Here is a 21,328-nt window from a genome sequence, read left to right as displayed (position 1 = left end):
TCCACAAGATGTTTTTGAAACTTGGTAGGCTTAACAATTGATTATACAGGATAGTATGCAAGTAACTCTTATATTTCAGTTTGTTTCATTGGAATGTTTCACATTTTAAACATGTTCTGCTTATACGCAGGCCTAGCAGACATGCACTCATGGCACAGGGAAGTGGTCAGGTTTTTCTTGTTATCTTGTTCTCCCATGTGATGGGAGGTTGTAGAATTTCATTAAGTTTACCTCTTGGTCCACATCCATTAACGGAGCGGAGACAAATATTACAGCTATATGGCTGCTTGGGATGCACGAATGGGAATGTGCCCCTTCCTGTTCTGTGTTGCTGTGGCCTAGTTCAGACAGAGAGGTCTGAGGCGTGTGTAGAGTCACACGGAGAACCCAGGTTCCTCATGTCCTCATGATTTCTATGTTATTCAAAAAACACAGAAGCTAAACCAATGGTAAAACATTATTTTTTTAATTGTTATTTTTATATGATTATAAAAATATAATACAAATCTTGTTGGACTAATGCAAATAGAAAATGATAGGTGGATCATCTCAACAACAACTATTTATTTAGGTTGAACATTAATTTGTGTGAAAAGGGACGATTTACGTCACCTCATTAAAAGATCCCGGCGTGTTGCTATAGAAACACTGTTAATATGTTTCTTTTACATAAGGCTAACCTAAATAATCCAAATGACCCCTAGTGCTCTTGTTTCCGTTTGAGAAAACGGTAGACTGCCAGCTAACAGCGCGTGTGCCTGTGTTTGCGTGTGTGTGTGTGTGTGTGTGTGTGTGTGTGAGTGTGTGTGTGTGTGTGTGCGTGTGCGTGTGTGTGTGTGTGTGTGTCCGTGTGTGTGTCCGTGTGTGCGTGTGTGTGTGCGTGTGTGTGTGCGCGTGTGTGTGTGTGCGTGTGTGTGTGTGTAGTGTGTGTGTGTGTGTGTGTGTGTGTGTGTGTGTGTGTGTGTGTGTGTGTGTGTGTGTGTGTGTGTGTGTGTAGGTGGGGTTAGTCGGAGTAGAGGGAGGGCTAAGAGGCTGGGTTGTGATTGCGACAGATGTCTGGGCAATAGTGAGGCGCTCTCCTGCTTCGGTCCCACATTGCATTGGGGCGGAATCTGTGCAACTGTCAGTCGCCGAGCAGTGTATTATATTATATATCATCTATTATTAATATTCTTGATATTATACCATCTATTATACGTCCACTCGACCCGGCGAGTGAGCGCAACGGATCGCTTTCGGTGCGGTTGGAAACAACAAATCATACAGGTCAGTTTTTTAATCTCTGTACATTAATGCCTAACTCCTTGCTGGTTACGCCAGGTGTTGAAACACAAGAGCAAGAAAGAAAGCAAGTCCGTAGAAATAAAGACAGAACGGGGAACATTAAGAAGAAAGACGGAGAAAAAAGGGCTTACTATTATCTGAATAGGTGCCCTTGCATTGTTCTCTCTCTCTCTCTCTCTTTCTTTCTCCTCTCTCCCCCGACTCTCGCCCACTCTCTCCCTATATCTCTCTCCCTCGTTCTCTCTATCTTTCCTCTCTCTTTCTTATCTCTCAAAAGTGGTGGTTTATTTTGCAAAATTAGGCATTATGGCATTTTTGGCATGGTGTAAAGAGATATTTGAGGGAGCTCTATGGTGGATTTTGTGTGCAAATAATTCCTTTCAATATGATTTCCTCGACAAATTGAAAAACTGTATGTTGAAGTGAAGAATAAGAAAGGTTGTAAAAGCGACCAAAAATATAGCCCATGGCTATCCTGTGAAACTGCGAGTTCTTGAAAAGCCGGTGAGAGAAAATCCAGAGCTGATAAGAGATGGCAGGGGGGCACTAAAATGGGGGATGGAGACCCTAGCCTCCATAGCAGCATCGTCGGCGTGTTCATTGTCTTCAGCTTCCGCAGCCTATTCTTATGACATCATCCAATGATATTTTCAATCATCCTTTTGAGCATAATTTTGTTTACATATCACGTATTTTGAAACCATTGTGCATGTCAAACTGCATTCCCGCTTTGGACCTAAATTAATCCCTAATTATCATCAACTGACGAAATCCCAACAATCTTTTGACGTAATCAGTGACAAAGTCGAGTACAGACTACTGAGCTCGACGCCTCGGTCTTTGGAAGATATGGGGATGGTGGGTTGAATCCCCGATGTGTATGGAGGCTGGTCTCTGCAGAGAGTAAGCAGGCATCGAGTTTCTCTGACGCCCACCAAATTTATTCAATAAAACAAGAATAGGCAAAAAAACGCTTTTGTTGGTTAATTAGGGAGACTTCACTGGAGAGACCGGAGTAACATCAAAAGGGAAAAGCCTCGGCGTCTTCTTTTCAGCTCAGTGGGTTTTTGGCCAGGGATCCGAGTATTAATCTGCGTAATGGATACGGTAGCCTATCGCCGCGCGTCGCGTGGCGCACCCTTTCTTGATTGCAGCACTACGGACAGCTCCCTGCTTTGCACCCACCCACCCATCCAATAAATCAGTTATAACACATTCATATCATGTATTGGCTTTTATTATTACAGTAGGCATGGCATAATTGAAACCGCATGCGCAATTTCTTTTTGCATATCTTGAGTCACGTTATGAGGGTTGGCCAATTCTCAAGATGTGGACGTATGTGAAATTCTACCCCACTTAGTACTGTTCCCGTGTTATGCCCTCTTCATTCTAGGCAGAAGCTTGTTTCGGGGGTATTGGGTTAAAGAGGGCAGACTGTTCTTATTGTCCTAACTGGTTGTTCCGGTTTGTGAGGTTCCTCTGCTGACTTCTCCATTATCTCAGAGGGAAGCTGCCCTCTGAGGCAACCCTCGCCCTCTCTCTCTCTCTCTCTCTCTCTCTCTCTCTCTCTCTCTCTCTCTCTCTCTCTCTCTCTCTCGCTCTCTCTCTCTCTCTCTCTCTCTCTCTCTCTCTCTCTCTCTGGCTTTCTCTATCTTTCCTCTCCCCTACTCTTCTATCTCTATTCTCTCTTGTGTGTCAATGTAACATCTCTAACTTTGGATAACTTTAACTTATCTTTGGATAAACACACAGCCTGTGTGTGTGTGTGCGTGTGTGTGTGTGTTTGTGTGTGTCGGTGTCGGTGTGTTGGTGTGTGTGAGTCGGTGTGTGTGAGTGAGAGTATGATTCCATGTGTGTAATGTAGTAATAGTAGCAGACAGTAGTAGTTTACTAGTATATACTATAGTATAGGATTTTTGTAGCAGCAGGTGTAGTAGTAGTAGTAGTAGTTATAGTAATAGTACATATAATATAACATTATAACAACTATTAGCAATAATAGCAGTTGTGGTACTAGGAGGACAAGCGGTATTAGTAGTAAAGGTTACAATGGTAGCTTACATAGTAGTAATAGTCTGTGTTGTAGCAGTATTAAAGTAAGTCATACTAGTAGTATTAGTAATTAGTCGTAATATTGCATTCATCTGGTCTACAGAGTTGGCAGACATGTGTGCTCTATGTAGGCTGAAGGTCTAGTGTAGAAGTTATTAGCATTAGTGTTAGTTGTCTCAGCATTAGCATTAGTGGTCAAATTCCAGAGTTGTTAGACATCCACAGTGAGGGTTACTCTGTGTGTCTGTGAGTCCGTTTGTCTTTAATATTAGTAATATTAGTACTATTAGTAGTGGTAGTACAGCAGTAGTATTAGCTATATTAGCATTTGTATATAAGTGTTGTAGTGTATTGACAGAAAGTGTTGGCCGACATCCATGTAAGGGTTACACTGTGAGTTCAGAATGAGTTGGTAAAAGCCTGGTTCCCAGGCCCGGCCGGCTTGTCTTCCAGCCAAGCTGTGTGGGGCTCTGGCCCCACAGAGGAATGCACTCCAACCCTCTCTCACAGAGCTCCGAGCCTGGCCAAATCTGGCTCTAATCTAGGCCCTATAGACATGGAATATACACAGAGGGTTCTCCTCACTGATCTGGGAAATGAAATTTGGGAAAATTGGAGAAGTAAAGAAATAATAACGCTTTTGAATATATTTTCTGGCATGTTTGTTTTGTGTAATCTTGAAATTCTGTTGGATAGTTATGTTGCTGTAAGAAGGGTTGTGTTTTATGAAATGGTTAGATAGGACTATGATGATGATCTTCATCATATTCGTAGCCCAAAATAAATGATTTGATGAGGGTGCAGCATAGTACATCCTGTCAGTCTGGTAATCCTGTAAATCAAGCCAAGCTGGGAATTACTGGATCATGGTCAACTATATAATGAAAAATACTTGCTGTTGTTAACAGTAACTGACACAACGTCCTCTACATATGTTTGTCCAGGAGTCGCCATGGGAGGAAAACTGAGCAAGAAGAAGAAGGGCTACGACGTGAGTGACCCCAAAGATCTGAAGGATGAGATTACAGCCGCGGCTGTTGGTGCCGTGGAGTCAGTCCAGGCGGCTGTGGAGAGCGCTCTCCCTGCCGAGGCGGCCGGAATGACTGCTGAGGTTGGCAAGAAAGCGTCAGCTGCGGTGGAAGAGGTAGTGAGTTCGGCAGTGGTGGAGATAACACAGGCAGCGGCGGGCATGATGGGGACGGGTGACTCCAAGGAGGCGGAAGCTGCAGTTAAGGAGGAACCTGTTCCAGCTCAGAAGGACCCAGAAGAACCAACTGCAGTGGAACCGGCTGCAGTGGAACCTGCTCCCGTTCCGGAAATATCCATAGAGGAACCTGTTCCAGTTGAGAAGGACCCAAAAGAACCAGCTGCAGTGGAACTGGCTGCAGTGGAACCTGCTCCCGTTCCGGAAATATCCATAGAGGAACCTGCTGCAGTTGAGAAGGACCCAGAACCGGCAGCAGTACAACCTGTTGCAGTAGAAACACCAGCTGAGGTAGAACCGGCAGCAGTACAACCTGTTGCAGTAGAAACACCAGCTGAGGTAGAACCGGCAGCAGTACAACCTGTTGCAGTAGAAACACCAGCTGAGGTAGAACCGGCAGCAGTAGAAGCAGTTGCAGTAGAAAAAACAGCTGCAGTAGAAACGGCTGCAGTAGAACGCACTTCAGTTCCAGAAATGTATTTCGAGGGATCTTCTCCAGTTGAGAAGGACCAAGAACCTGCAGCAGAAGAACAAGTGGCAATCAAACCTGTTGCAGTAGAAACACCGGCTGCAGATGAGGCTGTTGCAGTAGAACCTGCTGCAGTGGAACTAGTGGCCATAGAACTGTCTACAGAAGAACTCACTCCAGTTCAAGAAATATCTGTTGAGGAACCTGCTCCTGTTAAGAAGGATCCCGAACCAGCAACAGTGGAAGTGGCTCTAGTCAAAACACCAGCTGCTGTAGAACCAGTGGCAGTAGAACCATTAGCAGGAGAACCGGCTGTTGAGGAGCCTACTTCAGTTCAGAAGAACCCAGAACTGGATTTAGTTGAAGCCACTGAGACTGCAAAATGTTGCGCTCTAGACGCGCCTGCACAAACCCTGGAGACACCAGGGTGGTCCGCAGTAGAGCAGCCCGAACCTGAGCCTGCTGAGTCCCTTGTGGAGGACTCCCCCCCAGCACCAGAACCACACGTGATTGAACCCGAAGCCCACACAGAGATGTCAGAAGTCCAAGCCCCCAGTGCAGCTGTTGAGCATGTTCCAGAGACTGTCACTGAGTCAGAAGTCGATGGCGAAGAAACAGCAGCTACTGAGCTCCAGTCTGAGTCAATAACTAACCTGGAGCTGTCCACAGAGGTACCGGCTTATGCTGCTCCGATTCCAGTGTCGGAGCCCGAAGCTGGAGCTGATGCAGCTGAGGAGCAGGGCTTAGCGAAAGTCATGCCGGAAACGGCACCACTGGAGGCCTGTGGAACCGAACCAGAACCAGCGACAGAAGACCCAGTGACCGAAGTTACCCCTGAGCCTGAAGCCCCAAAAGCCATTGCTGAGGTGGTCGCTGTGAGTGAGGTGCCCGCTGAAGTGGAAGCGTTCGTTGAGGTCTCAGCAGTAGAGGAGGAGAAAATTACAGAGCCCCAGGTGGTAACCAAGATGGAGAATGGAGATTCAAAGAGTGACTTGGCCATGGAGGAGGAGGAAGAGCTAGACTCGCTGCCCGTGGTGAACGGAGGGTCCAGCGACTCCAGCGCTATTTCCGAGGAACAGGTGAACAACACCGAGGCCGAGCTGCAGGTGAAAGCTTTCACTGAGCACCGTGAATCGGAGGTGACCAAAGACTTACCCTTTAACACCCCCGAAGACGTGTCTGAGATGGTCAAGTCCATCAGCGCTGCAGACAACCAGGCTGTGGAGCTGGTCTGAAGGAAATCTTTCGAACCAATCAAGTCAATCTAGCGTCCTCCTTGGTTGAGGATGCCAGAAAGCTGATGAAATAAAAAACGCCCGACTTCCTATTATGGGATATGTCAAAAACAAAATACCACCACAAGATCTGTCGTGGTTACTCAGGCGAAAAGGACTGACGTGGTTGAGCGAAGAGAAGATCACAACATGGAACCACATGAGGGTAGTTCAGACAAAGTGCAACTGAAAGTGAGAAGGAGGGCATAAGGCGAGTGTATGAGGAAGGCCGTGTGTATGTGTGTGAAGTATTTAAGGAAGGAAGAGAGCAAGGAAGAGAGAAATATATCAGAGCCAGATGGTGGACTTGAGGAACGGAAGTAAAAGTACTGCCCTACTGCCTTGAAACCTTTGAATATAGCGACCCTGGGTTTAAACAGACATTTAATATTAGCGTATGATTCGAGCTAGTCTTTCAAATATCCTTTACATAACGTTAAAAGCTGTATGCAGCGGTTCTTTTGTAATAATGCAACCTGATGATGAATGTTTAATTGATCGTTTGATGTAGAGAATAAAAACAACATAGTCCACTCTGTCCCTTTCCTTTTTCATATGCACTCTCCACACCAAATCCAACAATATTGCGGCTACCACTACATTTTGTGCATTGAATTTTACTTGCGGTTTAATGTATGTTCTCTGTGTTAATTATCAACCATAGTAACATTTCATTATTGAAAAGTAACAAACAATCAAACTATCCGGAAAACAAATCAGTTGCCAAGGTTATGTAAAAACCTACGGTTCTGTTGGTCACATCAGTATGAGCACATGCTAAGATTGGTGGTTCGGCCGGCCAATCAGCCATTTACAGCATACTGAGTTAGTTTTTTATGTCTTTCTCTGTCTCTGTCGCTGTCTCTGTCTCTCTCTGTCTCTCTCTCTCGCTCTCTCTCTCTCTCTCTCTCTCTCTCTGTCTCTCTCTCTCTCTCTCTCTGTCTCTCTCTCTCTCTCTCTCTCTCTGTTTGTGTGTCTCTCTCTCTCTCTCTCTCTCTCTGTCTCTGTCTCTGTCTTACATCATCACTCCCAGGGTTAGAAGCAGAAGGGTGAGCTGGAGGGGGAAGGGCAGGAATGCCTCTAGGAAGGTGGGGGGGCGGCGTTCAAGATGGAGAGAGAGCAGGATAGAGAGGGGGTTGACAGTGTGCCGGGTAACAAAGTGGGGAGGAAGATGAGGGCGAGAGAGCCCTGTTTGAAAATGGAGAATGAAAATAAATTCAAAGTAAAGCGAGATCTAATTGAAGAGTTTTTACACACCTAAACCCTCCGATACCAGAGTCTTTCTTGAGCTCCTGATCCCATTAGATATTGAAATTTTTGAACTAGATATATTAGATTTAATTACATATATATCTTTTATATATTTTTTTCATGTCGTTTTTAGCAGCAACTTAGAAACAAACATGAACGTGTGAAAGAGAGAGAAAAATAACTTTGACATTTTTAACACCCAGTATCAAACACTATGAGACTATCAAATCCCATTTAGCGGTGTTGACCAGGTGAGGACATTCAGCTGGCCCAATGTTGCCTTGTCTCCTCGCACCCTACCCTCCTAGTCCCCTAGCCTCCTTGTCTCCTGGTATCCAAGTATCATTATCTCCTAGCCTGCTAGAAACCTGCTATATAAATAAAGTCGCCTTGCCTTGCCTTGCCTACCTTCCTACTCCCCTATCCTTTTAGCCGCCAATCCCCCTAGCTTCCTACTCACCTATTCTCCTAGTAGAATAGGAGCCAGCCAAGACCTGGGAGTCTCTGTCGACTGCATGCTAAAGCTAATGTCACTGGGGGTTGGCAATAGGCGTGAACAAATAAGCGTGTGTGACAAGTGCTTGTCAAAGTGTGTGCTTGTGAAAGTTTCTGGTTAAACAAGCCTGTGTGAAAGACACGCGACAGGTGCGTGTTCGTATGGGTGGCTGTTTGTTTTCAATACAAATATCAAGAGGGTTGGGGGTTGTGCCAGTATGTGCTGGGCTGCTCTCCTCTACACAGACACCCTGCTGGCCCCACGCAGTTCTCACAGGAATGCACTGGAAACCCTGGAGGCTTTGTGTTAGTGTGTAGTTATATCTATATGTGTGTGTGTTGGTGTGTGTGTGTGTGTGTGTGTGTGTGTGTGTGTTGGTGTATCTATATGTCTGTGTGTGTGTGTGTGTGTGTGTGTTTGGGTGCGCGCGCACGCGTGTGTGTGTGTGTGTGTGTGTGCGCGCGCACGCGCGTGTGTGTGGTGTTGCTGTATGTTTCTGTGTGTTTGTGGGGTTGAGTGTGTGTGTGTGTGACCTACCATGTTCTGCTCGTCTCCTCTGAACAACTCCATCAGGATGGTTTGATATGTTGACGTAGGAGCGAGGGCCGGACATGGAGTGAAGATCTCCTAGACATGAGACTTTTGTCAAAGTTCTCCACCTCTCTGATCATAAATCTACAGTCTTTAGTTCAGTGTTAAAAGCAGAAGGGTGAACTGAATTTGTGTTCTCCAAAGAGAGAGAGAGAGAGAGAACTTGAGGTACTTTGTTATCCACAACCAGCTTGTCTGGTCGATCATGTTACACTGACAGAGGAATTTAAACCAGAGGGAGTTTTCACCCACATGAGGAAGATAAAATAGAGAACCATGGAGTAGAGAAACACTCAAAGCATCGTGGGCATGTTGACAAATACCTAACGACTGAGAACTTCAACGAACAATAAGTAACAACACCAGTTAATCTCCTTTTGGACTGGTTAAGAAGTAACAGATGGTTATTGACAAAGGGTACTTGGATACTAGATTTAGACCAATTATTTTAAATTGTAGATGTATTGAATTCAAATAACAAATCCAGTGATCTATTAAAGTAAAAAAAAAGAATCAAACAATAGCTCAAGTATGACCAACCACAAAGCCAGTGTTTACATTAAATGTCAGAATGAAAGATGGAGACAGATACTTGGCCACAGCCAGGTCTTGAAATAATGTCCGCATTGTTCTGCTATGAGAAAATATTACCTTTTCCTTTCCAGAAAAAAAGTCTCCTCTTGTGAATTTGAAAGCGTTGCCAGAGGAAGGATTTAGTTTCAGCTACAGTGTTATATAATGCATGTGTTTTACATTGTATTCTGTCAAAGGAGGGGCCCTGTAAATCCTTACAGCAGATGAAATGAATAACATTATTTAGTACATGTGTAGGTTTACTACATAACTATAGTGGTGTTTCAGATGAGAGGGTGAGTGGAGAAGGAATGAGATATGAACCACTCGTTTTTCAAACCTTTTTCACTTTCTGAATTACACATTGACATCTACCAGTTGCTTTCAACGTGGTCATAATTCACCATCAACCACTGTTACGTCAACCTATTTCTCTCTCTGCCTCTCCCTCTCCCTCGTTACTCTTTCGCGTTCTCTCTTACTCTCTCCATTCCCGTTCTATTTTCTACCTTTATCTAACCCTACCTCTTTCCCCTTTTTCTCCAGCCTCCATGCTTCTCTCTTTCTACTTCTCTCTCACTCTCTCTCTCTTTCTCTCTCTCTCTCTCTCTCTCTCTCTCTCTCTCTCCCTCTCTCTCTCACTATGCGTCTCCCTCTCTCCATTTCTTTCCACTCTTCCTCTATCTCCCCCGCCCCTGTCCCCCTCTCTACTCTCCTCTCTCTCTTCCTCCCGCTCCCTATAGAGTCTCTGGTTGAACTTGGGTGCGTAGGTGACATAGCTGAGTGAGGCCAGCTGCATCGCCTGGTTACCATGACACTAGCAGCTCTATATGCTGCATCGCCTGGTTACCATGACACTAGCAGCTCTATACGATGCTGTTGGCACTGGGAGCGCTTGCTATGTCTCTCAGTATATCCCTTTTCATCCTCTCACAAGACACAGATTCATTCTGCTCTGTCACTCACTGACTCCTTTGAGAAGCGAGAAGAGAAAAGGTGAAATGTGTGTTTGTGTGAGTGTGTTTCTGTGCGTGTATTGATGTGAGTGTGTGCATGTGTCCGTGTGTGTACGGATCCGGAAAGATAATAAATGTCAATGTGATCTCAGTGAAAGAAAGGTGACAGAGAGTGTTCTGCTTCTCAGCAAAACCTTTTTTTCTCCTTACTACTACAAGCTTACTGATGGTAAACCAATGTTTATACTTGGTAAAAGTACTGCCCTACTGCTGTAATTCTAAATATTTTGGATGGCTTGTAGATGCTAGTAATGGACACAATGTTAAGTGTTTGTGAGTTTGTGTGTGTAATTGTGTTCAGGTGTGTGTGTGTGTGTGTGTGTGTGTGTGTGTGTGTGTGTGTGTGTGTGTGTGTGTGAGAGCTTGTGCCTGTGTGTGTGTGTGTGTGTGTGTGTGTGTGTGTGTGTGTGTTGGTGTGTGTGTGTTTGTGTGACAGGCTGCAACAGTAATTATGTTTTTTTCTCTAAGATGAAGATACCACCACCATCCCTCCACCAACCACTTTCACCAAACATCCCAGCCAATCAGCAGCAAGGGGAGGGTGTTTGCGTGTGGGTGTGTGGGTGGGTTGGCTAATTTGAGTCAGGTGGCAGGACCAGAGGAACAGCCAGTCACTGTTTGTTATTCAAATGAGATGCATCAGGCGGCAGAAGTGCAGGCACACACACACACACACACACACACACACACACACACACACACACACACACACACACACACACACACACACACACATAAACGCATGCACAGACACACACACAGAAATGCAAGCACACACACACACACACACACACACACACACACACACACACACACACACACACACACACACACACACACAAACACAGATGCACAGCCTGTTGTATGGTGTTTCTAGACTATCATTGTGGACAATTACTGATTACAGATCTGATTATTTCTGTTTTCTTATTGGTCAGAAATGCACTGCTGGTGTATAAACAGTATAACCGGTGTATTACCCTCATTGCTAAAACGTTTTGATAACAGTATTTTAATTAGCATTAATTAACATTAGTTACTGCAGTAATAAGAATGAACTAACTGTAAATTGACAGTTTACTAATAGTCTATTATTCATATACTAATGTTTTTCATGTATACCAATGGTGTTAAATAAGTTATTAATCCATACATAATTAGTATTATGGTTCAAATTAACCATTACCCACTAACCCTTACACCTATTCTAATGCTATATAATTAGGGGTCCTATGAAAACCGTAGGAACCGGATAAATCAGCCATATCTCAAAAATGACATGGTCAAAAGTTATGAAAATTGGCAGGTTAATGCACCACTGATGAACAACTTTCAAAGTCTGACCCATATGGTCAGATCATTAAGACTTAGTGCAATGGCTACAACTTGACAAAACACCCACACACTGCTTTGGTGCCGAAAGTGATAAAAGCTGCAAACTTAGCACACATGTACTAGGTGACTGTAGGACTATATGGTATGAAGTTCATATGAGATGTGAGAAATGAGAAACGGGAAACTACTTAATTGATGTGCACAAGTGACCCAATGATGTAAAGATTGAACAAGTAGTTCTGATAATATAAATTGTTATCTGAGAAATGTACCAAAGCGCCTGAGAAAAACAGTAAATGGCTCAATTCAAGCAAAGGGATTTGAGTCTCCATAGAGTAAACAATGTTAACATGCACACCATTTACAAAATGTAGAATGGTTGGAAACAAATAAATAAAATGAAGGAATTGATTGAGAAAAAAATAGCTAATGTGATCAAGCCATCAAAATAAGCTAAAAAATGATGAGGCTTATACAGTTGGACTCAGCTTTCATATGGCATATCGTTTATGTAGATAGAATAACGTGAAAAAGATTGTATAAGCATTGTTGCATTGTTATATGCCTCTAGCCATATAATCTGGGGTCCCCATAGACCAGTGGTATTCACTATTTTTTTCAGGAGAGCCGCACTGACAGGACGACGTCAACAGGAGAGCCATTTTTACCGCAAAGTATCAAAAGCTATAAATCCAGTCATAAATAAGTATGCCTGCTTAATAATATGTCCTCCCTGAAGCAGTGTTTCCCACAGAATTTTGTGAAACTGGAGGGAACCCGGTCCTTGGCGGGGTCCGGGGGCATGCTCCCCCGGAAGAAAATTTGGTACCTTTTAACCTGGAATGCATCAATCTGGTGCACTTTGAGAGGAAAATTAAGGCTTGTGTGACTGTGAGGTATTTTCTGGAATAATGTGGAGACACTGGGTCACATAACATGGAAGCTATTGAAGAATAAGTCCATCCAAAGAGCACATTCTCTCTTGTTATGCAGGAAAACCGCCAATCTGGCAACCCCGCTGTCAGCGTAGAGCCGAGCAAGTTTAAAAATATTTTCTAGACAAGGCTATATTTCCACCTTTTAATGCCGCTGTTGATTTATTTTTTAAATAATTGTTTGTATTGTCTTTTTAAATATCTGTATTCACTGCATGATCATATCACTATATTTTTACCGCCATGCGAGCCGCAAATAGAGGCTTGGCGAGCCGCATGTGGCTTGCGAGCCGCGCAATGAGTAATGCTGCCATAGACAAACGCCCGATATATAACAATCATATTTCCAACAGGTTAATCATTTTAACGCCAGTGTAACAAGAAAAAATGCTGTAGAGAATAATATATTATAAAAGAAAGAAGAATAAAACTTAAGAAGAACCTAATAGTTGATTGCTGCATGTCCTCCTCCCTTCTATCATCCCTTTTTCCTTCCTACTCCCTCTTTCTTTCTTTCTTTCTATCATCCCTCCTTCCTGCCTTCTATCTTCCTTCCTTTGTCATCCCTCCTTCCTTCTTTCTATCATCCTTCCTTCATTATTTCTTCATCCCTCCTTCCCTTACTTCTATCATTCCACCTTCCTTCCTGCCTTTCCTCCTTTCTTTCTTTCTTTCTTTCTTTCTTCCAGTCTGCACGTCTCTGCGGTTTATTTATGCTAATCATTTTAAGCAGTCATTTTGTCACTGTACCAGAGGGTAGTGGGGGTCTGAGAGTGTGTGTGTGTGTGTGTGTGTGTGTATGTGTGTGTGTGTGTGTGTGTGTGTGTGTGTGTGTGTGTGTGTGTGTGTGTGTGTGTGTGTGTGTGTTATTGATCTGCTGGTCTGGTCTAATGGACAACCAGTACCAAATCCCTTCAAGTATCCTCCTCCCTCACATCTCATGCTTACGCACATCTCCATTACACACACACACACACACACACACACACACACACACACACACACACACACACACACACACACACACACACACACACTCAGCATGCTGTTAAAATGCTCTCTAGGCTCAGCAGCTGCAGCCACTTAGCTTGGCAGAAGGGGAGTTCCCTTTGTGTGTGAGTGTGTATGTGTGTGTGTGTGTGTGTTGTGTGGGTGTGTGTGTGTGTGTGCGTATGTGCATATGTGCGTGTGTGTGCATGTGTGTGCACATGTGTGTGTTTGTGTGTGTGTGTGTGTGTGTGTGTGTGTGTGTGTGTGTGTGTGTGTGTGTGTGTGTGTGTGTGTGTGTGTGTGCGTGCGTGTGCGTGTGCATGTGCGTGTGTGTGTGTGTGCGTAGGTCTGTGTGTGTGTGTGTGTGTGTGGATGGGTGGGATTTTTTTTGTGGCTGTAAGTACAAAGAGGGATCAACCCATCTTCACAAAGGCGAAGAGGAAGATGGAGACGGAGATTAGAAGAGAAAAATTAGGTTGAGAGAGAGAGAGAGAGAAAGAGAAAGACAGTGGGAGATATATAGAGAGAGAGTTTCTATTTTTTTTGTTACATTTTGATGACTTTGTCTCAGGAGGTAATCAATAAATGCATATTTATATTTACACTATAATACTGTTCATTACTGTAATAAACCCAGTGTCATAGCATACAGCACTGACCAGTGTAATGTGTCAAGTATAAGAGGTACAAGAAAAACAGTTTAGCAAGCTTTGTGTCATGATAAAACTTGTTACTGTGATATTAGCTACATATTGTGATTCTATGCTGTGGTACCACACAGAACTACATATTAATAGTGATGGTACTGTGATTTTACACAGCGCTGTGATACATCTTGGTACTCATCTTAGCTGTGATGTTATCAGTTTGGATTGGTAAATGAATGAAGCCAGGTTAAGGTATCCAACCCTCACCCTAACAATAAGCCTAACTGTTACAGCAGCCCCTTGAAGCCCTAAACCCCTGACCCCTGACCCCTGAACCATGAACCCTTCAGTCAATGCGTGTGTTGAGAACCTGATGGTGTAATGATTATGTGATTATGTCAAACTGTGTGACGCTTTTTAACACAGCCCATAAGATCCTGTTCAAAGGGGAACATAAGAAGTGCGTTCCACTCTGTGACGAACACAGAGAAATTATTAACTTATAGAGTTTACAAATGATTATGTCAGCTCTCAGCACTCACTATCTGAGCCTGGTAAATGGAAATGTGTGTGTCTGCGTGTGTGTGTGTGTGTGTGTGTGCGTGCGTGCGTGCGTGCGTGCGTGCGTGCGTGCGTGCGTGCGTGTGTGTGTGTGTGTGTGTGTCTGTGTGGTTGTGTGCTTAAGATTATGGATGGAAACTAATTATGTTTATTCACCTTGATCCGGCCTTCGAAACCCAGAGGTCAGGTTCCAAGAAATATGTAGAGAAAGGCTATTTCCTATAGTCTCCCAAGGCTAGGGGTGGCTGATGTTATTTTAAGAGCAGTTACCAGTATGGCAATTTAAAATAAGTTATATATTGATGTTTCAGATAAAAACGTTATCTATGGATAGACATAAATCCAATATATCACCAGATTTTTTAAAACATTGATCTTCTTTCTTCCATTGCAGAAGTGTAAAGCTGTAATAGGGGCCCTGTTTTCAGGCCCAGGGCAGCAGGGTGTTGCATAGGCTGCAGTGTGCACAGTGAACGCACAAAACTGCCCCGTCGGCAAGCGCGCTCCTGACCCCGCGCACAGTGTCAGGAGCGCGCACGGGGACGGGGGGCCGAATTACAGCCAACGATGCGTGTGTGTGTGTGTGTGTGAGTGTGTGTGTGCTCTTCTTTGGAAGGGCACTGGTGAATTATTCATGGAGAGCATGCAGGAGTCTATAGGGGCTCCCAAGGGCCACAGAGAGAGCAGGAAGAGGAGGAGCCAGGATTAACTGCTTGTTAATGTATGTGAGGATTAATGGAGAGAGTGTCAGAGAGGGAGGAAGGAAAGGGAGAGAGAGACAGAGAGAGAGGGGGAGAGAGATGTAGAGAGAGAGTGGCAGAGAGAGCGAGGCGGCAAGAGGGAGACAGCGATAGGGAGGGGAGAAAAAAATTAAGAAGATAGAGGAAGAGAAATTGCTTTTAAACTGCCTTGGAAATGTAAAAGTGTATTTCTCATGACAATAAAGCCGTTTGGAATGGAATTGATTGAATCTAGGCAGAAAGAGAGAGAGAGAGAGAGAGATGCAGATGAAGATGAAGAGGGGTGAGGGGAACCAGACATATCTAGGATAAGAGAGAGACGGATGTGAGAGAAGAGACTATGAGGGAGGAAAGCAGGGAGACATAAAGTTGTAAAACGCACACACAAACACACATACACACACACACACACGCACACACACACACACACATACACACACACACACACACACACACTCATTGGCTCTGTAGTAGTTTCATGTCAAATTCAAACCGTTTGGATTTCCACATAGATAGCTCGAAATAGCCAAGTATGTGAGACATGTTTCACCTGTTTGTGTGTATGTATATGTATATGTGTGTGTGTGTGTGTGTGTGTGTGTGTGTGTGTTTATGTGTGTGTGTGTGTGTGTGTGCATTCTTATGGGCCTTGTATGCATATCACCTCCATGTTCAGCTCCCCAGCAGGATGAGCCACCGTACCAGGCCATATAAGGCCAGAGCTCAACCGATGATACTGAAATACTAAATTAAATTGACCATTGACATTTTCTACATTTAGCAGGTGCTTTAATCCACAGCAAGTTCAAGTGAGTTTTTATCAATGTCATTCAGGATCAGGTAGGAGTTATGGGAAACTGTTCAACCCAGTATAGTCACGTTGAGTGGTCCGCAACTTCAGTGTGGTTGCTCAGTTCACGAAACCTCTGTGCGGACAGATTGCATTATGACGAGAGCAGTTGTTTCTGGTTTGCCCCGCTGTGCGCAGGTCATGCAGTGTGACCAAACGAAGCACAAGCAGTCACATCTACATGTAGTGCAAACACACACAGACACACACACACACACTGACACACACACACAAAGAGGGCAGAAATGCACACACACACGCACACATACACTCACACCACACACCAGAACATCTGCAGCAGGGAGGCTCATGTCCTTCTCTAGCATGCATGGCTGGACGGACATGCCCGCATCAGCTGGGGAGAATGTGTGTGTGTGTGTGTGTGTGTGGGTGTGTGTGTGTGTTTGTGCGTGCAGGTGTGTCCCCGTCGAGTCAAAAGCGGTTTCACGCTTGGAAAGTCTCATCCTCAAATCTGTGGAGTCAGATTGGGTGAGGCCGTAGGTCAGGTGTCAGACTGGCACCCATACAGTGAGAGGAGTTGTTGTTGTTGTTGTTTTTGAAAACGGCCATTTGAACCATGCATATTTGTTTTTTAGATGTTGTAAGATTAAATATATGTATAAAGCCTGGAAGCAAATTAAATTGACTTGCTAGTCAAGAAAAACACTAGCAAGGTTGTCAACACAAGAACACACACACACACACACACACACACACACACACACACACACACACACACACACACACATACACACACATAGATACAGGGGCATGCCAACACCCACAGACACACACACAGACTGTGTGTAGTATACTGCAGTAGTACTGTCGAATGATTTTAAATACAGCAGTACAATCTACTATTTATAATACAATATACTACTGCAGCATGATATCTCACAGTACTAAAGAAGTTCTTTGCATATCATGTTAGTACTGGTGCGTGTGTGTGTGTGTGTGTGTGTGTGTGTGTGTGTGTGTGTGTGTGTGTGTGTGTGTGTGTGTGTGTGTGTGTGAGGGGGGTGTGTGTCTTTGTGTGAGTGCATGTTTGTGTATGTGTGTGAGATGTTTGCATGAGAGAGAGAGAGAAAGAGAGAGAGAGGGCAAAGCAACACCTATCATTAAAATACCTTATCATCAGGAAACACACATATACTCAAATGCAAACAACCCCCACACAAAATTGGTGGAATACAGAGGTAACCTCTAGAGGAATAAAGGGGGAATACAGAGGTAACCTCTAGAGGAATGAAGGGTGAATACAGAGGTAACCTCTAGAGGAATGAAGGGTGAATACAGAGGTAACCTCTAGAGCAGTGGTATTCACTATTTTTTTCAGGAGAGCCGCACTGACAGGACGACGTCAACAGGAGAGCCATTTTTACCGCAAAGTATCAAAAGCTATAAATCCAGTCATAAATAAGTATGCCTGCTTAATAATATGTCCTCCCTGAAGCAGTGTTTCCCACAGAATTTTGTGAAACTGTGGAGGGAACCCGGTCCTTAGCGGGGTCCGGGGGCATGCTCCCCCGGAAGAAAATTTGGTACCTTTTAACCTGGAATGCATCAATCTGGTGCACTTTGAGAGGAAAATTAAGACTTGTGTGACTGTGTGCTATTTTCTGGAATAATGTGGAGACACTGGGTCACATAACATGGAAGCTATTGAAGAATAAGTTAATAAGAATAAGTCCATCCAAAGAGCACATTCTCTCTTGTTATGCAGGAAAACCGCCAATCTGGCAACCCCGCTGTCAGCGTAGAGCCAAGCAAGTTTAAAAATATTTTCTAGACAAGGCTATATTTCCACCTTTTAATGCCGCTGTTGATTTATTTTTTAAATAATTGTTTGTATTGTTTTTTTAAATATCTGTATTCACTGCATGATCATATCACTGTATATTTTTACCGCCATGCGAGCCGCAAATAGAGGCTTGGCGAGCCGCATGTGGCTTGCGAGCCGCGCAATGAGTAATGCTGCTCTAGAGGAATGAAGGGGGAATACAGAGGTAACCTCTAGAGGAATGAAGGGGGAATACAGAGGTAATCTCTAGAGGAATGAAGGGGAATACAGAGGTAACCTCTAGAGGAATGAAGGGGGAATACAGAGGTAACCTCTAGAGGAATGAAGGGGGAATACAGAGGTAACCTCTAGAGGAATGAAGGGGGAATACAGAGGTAACCTCTAGAGGAATGAAGGGGAATACAGAGGTAACCTCTAGAGGAATGAAGGGGAATACAGAGGTAACCTCTAGAGGAATGAAGGGGGAATACAGAGGTAACCTCTAGAGGAATGAAGGGGGAATACAGAGGTAACCTCTAGAGGAATGAAGGGGGAATACAGAGGTAACCTAGAGGAATGAAGGGGGAATACAGAAGTAACCTCGTGAGGAATGAAGGGGGGAATACAGAGGTAACCTCTAGAGGAATGAAGGGGGAATACAGAGGTAACCTCTAGAGGAATGAAGGGGGGAATACAGAGGTAACCTCTAGAGGAATGAAGGGGGAATACAGAGGTAACCTCTAGAGGAATGAAGGGGGAATACAGAGGTAACCTCGTGAGGAATGAAGGGTGGATTCCTGTAATACAGGAGGCTGGGTAGCCTGTAACTCTGTCGTTCTCCACAGTGTGAGCCTAATGCCTCATGATGTGTCGTGTGCTGCAGGGAGTGGGCACTCACATAGTAGAGGGAGAGAGAGGGAAGGATATATAGAGAGCGAGAGAGAGAGAGAGAGAGAGAGAGAGAGAGAGAGAGGGGAGAGAGAGATAGAGCAAGAGCAAGAGAGAGAGAGAGAGAGAGAATACAAAACTAACACAATCCACTAATTGTATTAGTTCATTTTCTGTATGATGTGTTTTTATTGCTTGGTTCTTTGTTTTGTTTTAATTTTTAATTCCTTTTTCTTATTCTACACAGAACATTCATGCCAATAAATCATTTTTTATCTGAAAAAATTAAATATATATTAAAAGAAATTTAAAAAAACAAATGAAAATCTCCCCCTCTCCCACAGATAGGGAGAAAGAGAGCCAGCTCAGCAATACGCGAGTGTGTGGTCTGTGGTCATGGTAAGAAAGTGTGAGTGTGTGTGTTTGTGTGTGAGAGTTTGTGTGGGTCATAAGAATGTGTGAGTGTGTGGATGAGCGGATGTATGGAGAGAGAGAGAGAGAGAGAGAGAGAGAGAGAGAGAGAGAGAGAGAGAGAGAGGGAGAGGGAGAGAGAGAGAGAGAGTGATTGTGTGTAACTTACAGCAGTCTTTGTCTGTCTGTTTGTGGGTAGTGTGTGTGTTTGCGCATATATAATGTAGAGTTGAATAAGTGTGTGTGCATAAAAACACTACCATCTATATATATGTGTGTGTGTGTGTGTGTGTGTGTGTGTGTGTGTGTGTGTGTGTGTGTGTGTGTGTGTGTTTGTGTATCTGTGTAAATGTATTAGATATATAAATATATATATGTATAAATATATATATATATTGTGTGTTTGTGTGAAAATTTGTTCTTCCTGTATGGCTGTTGTCTTTGTGCATGCATCACAAAGAGATTTCTCTGCTGGTGTCTCTGTCTTTGTTGTACTACTCCTGGCCATGTGTGTGTGAACTGTAGCTGAAACTCTGGCACGCCGCCCTGCCCCCTACTGGCTAACAGTGGGACAGGACACTACTCTGCACATTAAACTACTCCATGCTGGGCTAAACCTCTCTCTTTCTTGCTCTCTCTCTCTCTCTCTCTCCATCTAACTTTTCCTCTTCCATAACCTTTTTCTCTTTCTCTCTGTACGTTTCAGGGTCTCTCGCCCAGGCCCTCTGTGGATCTCATTGGTTTTAAATGCTAATGCAGAACATTGCCTGCTGACACATACAAACACATACACACACACACACACACACACACACACACACACACACACACACGCATACATGCACACACACACACACCACACACACACTTACGCACAAACACACACACACACACACACACACACACACACACAAACACACACACACACACATACACACACACGCACACACGCATGCATGCACACAAACACACATACATATAGCTAAAACAGAGTAGAAACTGAGCTTCCAGTAGGAACTCAGCCAGGAATGCTAGGAATGCTTTTGTCGGCTGCCTCTGCTGTCTTGTGTAGATTATATCAGACATCTTGCATGGTTCTTATTACAAACTCAAGGTTGTATATGAACAGCTTTAGTGAACCTGAAATGTGACCAGTGAACTACAGAGTTGCTGAATGTATTACCAATCAGAATCAGAGGATTTCTCTGGTTCAGGGATGTGTGGAGCTCACTCACACAAGTTCTCCCATTATTATGGAATCTTGGTGAAGGCATCTGGAGGAAGTGGAGGTGGAGGGGAAGGGGGAGGAGGAGGTTTATGGGATGTTTGGATGGCAGGGAGCCCTTACTGAGGACAGGGAGGATGGCCAAATAGGGAGAAATTCTTAACTGTTCTGAATTTTACCATTACAGTTTTTGCCCATTGCTTGAACACGTTTTGAAAACTTGGCTCATTGTGTCAAACCTCAACACACAAGCAAATAATACATAACACTGAGAAATATACCATTCACACCTATGTCAAATTGAAACTCTTCTATCTAAACCGTCAATCCTTTGTCAAAATCAAAAAATCAAATACTCAATACTGTACATTGCAGTACAGTACTTTATAGTGCAGTTAATTCAGTTTAAGCAAAGATAAAACAAAAATACACTACTGTACTGTATTGTGCTTGGGAGGGTTTATGGATCCTCGCCTTGTGTGACAAATTCATCCATGGATTGACCTTACTTCAACGTCTCCGCAGGCCTGTTCGATTGCCTGCAGAAGGGGCATGCGGGCATGTGGTTGGCGGTCATATACACGCCATCATCAAGCCGAAAAAAAACCTTTGATAGGGTTTAGAAATGACGTTTAAGTATACGACTTCAAATTGATAATGGATGGTGAACCAGTTCCAGACCAGAAAAGCCTGATAGAACTAACATTATCCCAGGCAACAACAAACCTGGGCTGCTCTGATCTGTCCTGT

The 21,328-nt window shown here is 44.0% G+C and overlaps 1 protein-coding gene across 1 annotated transcript; it reads left to right on the top strand.

Moving 5' to 3' along the window:
• The first annotated feature begins 1,067 nt into the window (after positions 1–1,067).
• Positions 1,068–6,819, top strand: LOC307075649 (uncharacterized protein). The gene is made up of 2 exons (XM_079736308.1): positions 1,068–1,266; positions 4,284–6,819. The coding sequence occupies exon 2, from the start codon at positions 4,292–4,294 to the stop codon at positions 6,245–6,247; it is 1,956 nt and encodes a 651-aa protein (XP_079592434.1). The 5' UTR covers positions 1,068–1,266; positions 4,284–4,291; the 3' UTR covers positions 6,248–6,819.
• Positions 6,820–21,328: the final 14,509 nt, after the last annotated feature.

The sequence above is a fragment of the Pollachius pollachius genome, assembly GCF_949987615.1.
Source record: "Pollachius pollachius genome assembly, chromosome: 5".
Taxonomy (NCBI): Eukaryota; Metazoa; Chordata; class Actinopteri; order Gadiformes; family Gadidae; genus Pollachius; species Pollachius pollachius.
This window is presented reverse-complemented; position numbering and strand designations above follow the sequence as displayed.